This window comes from Bison bison, unplaced genomic scaffold (assembly GCF_000754665.1).
Source record: "Bison bison bison isolate TAMUID 2011002044 unplaced genomic scaffold, Bison_UMD1.0 scf7180017864498, whole genome shotgun sequence".
NCBI lineage: Eukaryota > Metazoa > Chordata > Mammalia > Artiodactyla > Bovidae > Bison > Bison bison.
The window spans coordinates 11,680,168-11,687,846 of record NW_011495057.1 but is presented as its reverse complement, the minus strand read 5'-3'; the positions used below and the strand labels follow the sequence as shown (position 1 = coordinate 11,687,846).

The 7,679-nt window shown below is 39.0% G+C and overlaps 1 protein-coding gene across 1 annotated transcript in view; it reads left to right on the top strand.

Moving 5' to 3' along the window:
- Positions 1–7,679, top strand: part of KLHL14 (kelch-like family member 14) — a 111,405-nt gene that overhangs the window by 99,667 nt on the left and 4,059 nt on the right. The window contains exons 7-8 of the mRNA XM_010828996.1: positions 5,216–5,406; positions 5,488–5,646. Coding sequence (XP_010827298.1) covers positions 5,216–5,406; positions 5,488–5,646 — 350 coding nt within the window. The remainder of the gene's footprint in view (positions 1–5,215; positions 5,407–5,487; positions 5,647–7,679) is intronic.

The following is a 7,679-nucleotide window of genomic DNA, read 5'->3' as shown; positions in this document are numbered from 1 at the left end:
GAAACAGAGGTAGTGAAAGAAAGTGTTAGTGGCTCAGTCCTGTTGGACTCTGAGACCCCATGGACTAAAGCTCGCCAGGCTCCTCTGTCCATGGGATTCTCCAGACAAAAATACTGGAGTGGGTTGCCACTGCCTACTCCAGGAGATCTTCCCAACTGAGGGATCAAACCCACATCTCCTATGTCTCCTGCACTGCAAATGGATTCTTTACCCAGTGAGCCATCCGGGAAGCCCTCTCAGTATGACTCTTGAGGATATGAACTGACCACCTTACGCTTCAGAAAAAGCTTGTAAAAATCTGTCCTATACACAGGTTCAAAGTGTATTTGTAGAGGGCATCGATAGTCATTTTAAAATTATCGCAAGTCATTGAATATCATCTCTGGCATTGGGACAGGAGGTGGCCGGGTGGAGGAGGGAGAGAGAAACAACTTGAAATACAGATAGTGTCATTCCATTAAAAAGTCTTCAATAAGCTTCCTTTTGCCCCCAAATAACGTAGCCTAATCAGGTGTGCTCTTCATGTGGGGAGGAGGAGCAGGAAGCATTCCCAGGAGAGACCTGGTGTGGTGAAATTTTAGCCGCAAGCAAATGTTCACAGTTGCTGATAGACCATTAACTACCCAGTGTTTCTATAATACATTTCATGAATTCTCACTTTGGGCATGCAAGGGAATAAGTCAGAGACTCAGAACCTTAGCTATTAAAATTTCTACACAAAAATGGACTTTTCATCAGGAAATTAAACCTACTGATTTTTTTTTCCCCCCATTCGGAACCTAACAGTGACACTGTGTGGATAAAGCTAGGAGTACACACGGAACATCACATTGGGAATGTCGGGGATAGAAAGACAGTTCTGACAGCTCCCTCGGGTGAGGAGAGGAAGGAAGGAGCAAGATCAGAAAGAGGGAGAAATTAAACTGTGGACAAGATAAAAGGAGTTCACACTGCCAGAAGAAGATCTTTCTCTGATTCTCCACTACCTAAACTTAATTTAATAGAGAGTTTCATGCTTGTTATGACTAGCATTTTTTCTCTTCTAGACCAGAATATAGTACATATAATACACAGAAGAACTTAGAATATAGTATATTGCAACTAACATGGTCCAAATTATGGAACTGGCCCACTGATGATGGTTTGTTAGTAAGATTACTAACTTAATTGTTTCAGAGGCTCCAAAACTTGCAATGGATTCATACAGAAGAGGGATATTGACCTACCCTGTGTCAATGATGCAAAGAAATATCTGTTTAGCACAAATTTTCATAGACATGTCAGTCTTCTCAACAAAATATTTTAACTTGAGAAGGTAAAAGCACTAGTAAAGCAACCTTGACCCATCATATTCAATGAGAGCAATTGAAATCTGGTTAGAAAAATGGAAGGAACTAGGGGTCTACCTATGTGCACTTAATTTTGCTATTGTTTTTAAACCTAATTTTATGTTTAGATGAGTTTTTACGTCCTTATACCAAGAAATTTCAAATTTTCAGGTTTTCAATTCCCATAATAATCTGATTAAAAATTCCCTTCAAAATCTTTTTCTCCAAACATATGCCTCCAAAAAAATGCACATTCACAACATATATGTACACATATTTATAATATATTGGAGAAGGAAATGGCAACCCACTCCAGTATGGTTCCCTGAGAAATCCCATGGACAGAGGAGACTGGTGGGCTACAGTCCATGGGGTCACAAAGAGTCAGACATGACTTACAACTAAACAAAAGCATTGTGTGTGTGTGTGTGTGTGTGTGCATATTCACTATATATATATATATAATTTTATTTAAAAGACTTTTTTACAATTTCAGAGCTTCACATACCCCTCAGAAGACATGGCCCAGGTTAGCAGCAAACTTTATTTAGTGAAATCTATCTCACCTGTTCTTCGTTCTCCTTTGTAACATTCTCTATTTTTCCATTATTGCTCTCTTCATCATCTTTCTGAGTTTTCTGCAGCACACATTTCTGTCAAGAAAATATAGGAAAAAAAATAGCCAAAATACTACTCTCAAATAAACAATGATGCTAATAAGTCCAGGACTATCCAGAAAAACTGAACTTGATATTCCAGCAATCCCATTCTTGCATATACAGTGTATCCAAAGGAACCAAAATCAAGATCTTAAAAGAGACACCTGCACTCCCATGTTCATGGCAGCATTACTCACAAATGCCAAGATATGGAAACAAACTGTCTGTTGACACACAAATAAAGAAAATGTGGTGTGTATATAAATATGCAAGTATGTGCTCATCGCTCAGTCATGTCCAACTCTTTGTGATCCCATAGACTGTAGCCCTCCAAGCTCCTCTGTCTATGGAATTTTCCCAGCAAGAATACCGAAGTGGGTTGCCATTTCCTCCTTCAGGGGATCTTCCCAACCTAGGGATCAAACCCATGTCTCTTGCATCTCCTGCATTGGCAGGCAGATTCTTTACCACTGTGCTACCTGGGAAGCCTGCACACACATATATATACTGGAATATTATTCTGCCACAGAAAAGAAGGAAATTCTGCCATTTACATGACAAACATAGATGAGACTGAAGGTGATTACACCAAGTGAAATAAGCCAGACTGAGAAAGACAAATACTGTATATCACTTATATGTAGAATCATATTTTAAAAGTCAAAAGTAAAGAAATAGAGATTAAAATGGTGGCTGCCAAGGGATAAGGGTGAGGGAAATAGGGAGAGATTGATGAAAGGATGCAAACTTCCAATTGCAAGATGAGTAAGTTTTGAGGATCTAATTACAGCATGCTAACTATAGTTAATAATACTTATTGTTTACCTGAAATTTGGTAAGAGAGTAGATCTTAAGTGTTCTCACCAAACAAAAATAGAGGTTAATATGTGAGCTGATGAAGTGTTAATTAATTTGATTGTGAAAGTCATTTTACAATGTACGCATGTACCAAATCATCACACTGTACCCTTTATATTTATTATAGTTTTGCCAATTATACCTCAATAAAACTGGAAAAAAAACTGAATACATCACCATCTATAACATATGCCATATGTATATGGGCTTTCCCGGCGGCTCAGCGGTAAAGAATCCTCCTGCAATGCAGGAGACACAAGAGATGCAAATTTGATCCCTGGGTTAGGAAGATCCCCTGGAGGAGGCAAAGGCAACCCACTCCAGTATTCTAGCCAGAAAAATCCATGAACTATAGCCTGGCAGGCTACAGTTCATAGGCTGGCAAAGAGTTGGACGTGACCTCACGACTAAGTGTGCATGTATATGGTACTAAATTGTGTTTAAAAATTAAAGAATTTAGTCATCACTGAAAATGCTATTAGAAGTTTACATGCAAACATCACAATGGCTGATTTTTTAAAAATTTTTATCCAGATAATGTCAACTGACAGTTCATGAGAGTGAACAAAATGTTGACACCATGACAAGCACTTTACAATATGTCATATGGCCAGGCAATCTGATTCCAGAGTCCTAACTGTTCATCAAGATGCTATATACTGCTTCCCAGAGGTCTTGACACTTTATAAACACAGCTTGGAAAATCTTCAAACAATACAGGTTTACCTGATTCAAAACCTCTAGGACTCTTTATTTTGCTATTGACTTTGCCCAAGAGTCTTGGCATCAATTTTTATAAAATTTTATAAATAATTTTTATAAAATTTTATAAATAATTTTTATAAAATTTTATAAAGACCATTAATTCATCAAACATAAGTTATGTTCTCTGAAGGGCTTGTGCACACATGCTCAGTTGTGTCCAACTCTTTGCAACCCCATGCATAACCGTGCAGGCTCCTGTGTTCATAAGATTACCTAGGCAAGAATACTGGAGTAGGTTGCCATTCCCTCCCCCAGGAGATCTTCCCAACCCAGAGATCAAACCTGTGTCTCCTGAGTCTCCTGCATTGGTAGGCAGATTCTTTACCGCTGGGAAGCCTCCTGGGAAGAGCCACCTGGGAAGCCTCTGAAGGGCTTGGCACGTCACAATTATCCTTTTCCAGTATTGACCCACATGTTATCCTTGTGAAGTATATTATTCCAGTAGCATCAATGAGAAAAAAAGAAGCTGAAGATTAAAGTGTTGCTTAAGATTGCGACCTTGTCATCCTAACTCTAACTTTTTGAGTCCTCTTCCAACTTCTTTTCTCCCTCAGCTCTTGTATGTTATTAGTTGCTAAGCTTTACGTCTTCCTCTCCTATATCTCGCATCCCCACTTTCCGTGTCTTCTGCTAGAACTCTACTTCAGGTCCTCAGTCTCTGACTCCTAGATTGTGTTCTCCCCAGAAAGGCCTTCCTGTCTCCAGTCCTTTCAATACAACTTGCGTGTCTTTTGCCTTTGAGGGAAGGTGGGGTAATTTAATAAATAGTCTTTCTTGAAAAGAGATTTAAAAATATCCTATGGCTTTGTAAGAACATCAAAAGCTACACAGATGAAATTCCTAAGAGCAAAATTTCAACACTATATTCAGTCCGAAAAGTTTCTCTACTTGCAGTCGTACTGGGGGAAAAAAGAAAAAAAAAGATAATTGAAGAAAAATTTTGATGATGTAGTTCTCTTATAAATTGGGAACAATGACCCTTGAAGGACCATAAAGAAAGTGAATGTCAAGATAATTTATTATTGTTATATTATCTACCTCATTTTTCACTTTGTCTTACTGAGCTGTGATATCTTTACAAGGTACCAAATATCCCAAACATTAGTGAACACTTGAATAGTGTATAAAAGCAAGATAAAAAGAGCTGAAACAAAGAGTTGTAAATTTCCCCTCTACTGTGAGTTTAGTGTCAATAATGTTAACCAGGATGGGGATTACGGATGATTACTATTCAAGGTCTCTGATTTCACAAGGAGTCATATGTGTAATGTTCAAAACTCTGTACCCTTTCTGGGGCTTCCCTGATGGCTCAGCAGGTAACAAATCTTCCTGTAATGCAGAAGACACAGGAGATAAGGGTTCGATCCCTGAGTCAGAAAGATCCCCTGAAGATGGTCATGGCAACCCGCTCCAGTATTCTTGCCTGGAGAATCCCATGGACAGAGGAGCCTGGCGGGCTACAGTCCAAAGGGTCACAGAGACACGACTGAGCGACTGAGCACACACAGCACCCCTTTCTGAAGCAGGACGCCCCCACTTTCCCTGACTGATTGGGCTACTTTGTATTTAGAGGGGTGTTGTTTTTTTTTTTTTTTTTCATTGTAGAAGAGCCAGTTTCTACGCATGCCGGTTGGACAAACATTTATATGTGATTGGTGGACGGAATGAAACTGGTTACTTGTCCAGCGTGGAGTGCTATAACCTGGAAACAAATGAATGGCGTTATGTGTCTTCTTTGCCACAGCCTCTGGCGGCTCATGCAGGAGCAGTGCACAATGGGAAAATATACATTTCAGGCAAGTCATTCCTCCACTTTCTGCTGCAAAGTTCAGTTCCAAGGCAGTTTCTTGACTTGTGTGTCTATGTTTAATTCACAGGGGGTGTACACAACGGAGAGTATGTCCCGTGGCTATATTGCTATGACCCCGTCATGGATGTCTGGGCTCGAAAACAAGATATGAACACAAAACGCGCCATCCACACTTTGGCTGTAATGAATGATCGCTTATATGCAATTGGAGGAAATCATTTGAAAGGTCCTCTTTTTTTAAATCACAATAACATTTGCATCTCATGTTTCTTGCTAAGGGGGTTTCTTGTTAGATAATCATAGTTAACCAAGTATAAAACATGTTGACCAAATAAAATCTACTCTTTGCAAATTAGCAGTACCCTTGGGCAAGCACTTATTTTGGCTCTCCTGCAGATAGGATTATTTTGAAGTTACCACACACATTAAAGAAATGAATAATGATGTCTACAGAAAATAAAAAACAAGAGCATTAATAACTGAAAAGCACAAACAATTGGTTGTAACAATGAATTCAGTAAAATAAATTATCCCTTATCACCAAATTATAGTAATGGATTTTTTTTCCAGAAAATTGTTTTTGTAATCATCGTAAAGAACTTTTTTTTTAAATTTAGAGCTGCACAAAGAAATGAATGTGATTTTTCTTAAAGAAAACAGAATTTCATGTCTAAATTTAGAATTACTTCTTTGAAGAGTTGAATATCAAACCATCTATGATCCTCAGATTCTTTCCATTTGCTTACTTAATAAGTAACATAGTATTTTTGGAACCACATATGGCTCTTTTCCCTCCTTATTATGTATATTGCAGCAAGTTTTTTGTAGTTTGTGTGCATGTGTGTAGCACTAAATTTCACAGGAAAGCAGAGAGAGCTGTGATATTGAGAACACTGTGGAATCACTTTGAGCTTCAGTTTTCTCATCTGTAAATGAAGAAGACGGTCAAGTTGGTCTCTCAAATCTCCTCCAGCTCTGACTTTCCATGATTCTTGAAACTGATGAAATGAAATGCAGGCCATCTGGGCATAGCACATAAGGCCATTCTATGCATTTATTTTCCAATCATATACCCATATATGGGACTCCTCGGTGGCTCAGATGGTAAAGAGTCTGCCTGCAATGCAGGAGGCCCAAGTTCCATCCCTGGATCGGAAAGATCCCCTGGAGACGGGAATGGCAACCCACTCCAGTAGTCTTGCCTGGAAAATCCCATGGACGGAGGAGCCTGGTGGGCTGCAGTCCGTGGGGTCACAAAGAGTTGGACATGACTAAGCAACTTTACCTTTGTTCATGCACTTATTTTCCAATCATATACCCTTCTTAAACCACAGGTTAGATATGGACTTTTTTGTGCTATTTAGCAATACATATCTACCCCTAAATGTAATAAGTACTGGATAAGTGTCATTTTTAAGTATGTATTTTCAAGTTTATAATAGTTAAAGCACATCATCACAGGTGTTTACATAATCAGACTGTTAAAAAAAGTAAAAGATTTTGAGAGAATTGAATATTCACTTAAGAAAAGCAATAAAGTTTAGTCTGTAAAAGTGACTTTTGAAGCCTATTGATTTGGTTTCAAATCTCAGCCTAGCTACAGGCTATGTGACTTATTTAGGTTAAAATTCCATCTGTTCCTCAGTTTCTCATCTATAAAATGAATATAATGTAGAATATCTATAGGGTGGTTGAGACGATTAAATGAGTTCCTTCATATAAAACACTTAGGAAAGAACCAGATTATAAGCAGTCTATAAAATGCTTGCTTTAACTATTACTGTTTTAAAGCTTTTTCAGTTCAGTTCAGTTCAGTTCAGTCACTCAGTTGTGTCTGACCCTGCGACCCCATGAATCGCAGCACGCCAGGCCTCCCTGTCCATCACCAACTCCCGGAGTCCACCCAAACCCATGTCCATCGAGTCAGTGATGCCATCCAGCCATCTCATCCTCCATCGTCCCCTTCTCCTCCTGCCCTCAATCTTTCCCAGCATCAGGGTCTTTTCTAATGAGTCAGCTCTTCACATCAGGTATCCAAAGTAATGGAGCTTCAGCTTCAGCATCAGTCCTTCCAATGAGTATTCAGGACTGATTTCCTTTATGGATGGACTGGTTGTATCTCCTTGCAGTCCAAGGGGCTCTCAAGAGTCTTCTCCAACACCACAGTTCAAAAGCATCAATTCTTTGGCGCTCAGCTTTCTTTATAGTCCAACTCTCACGTCCATACATGACCGCTGGAAAAACCATAGCCTTGTATAA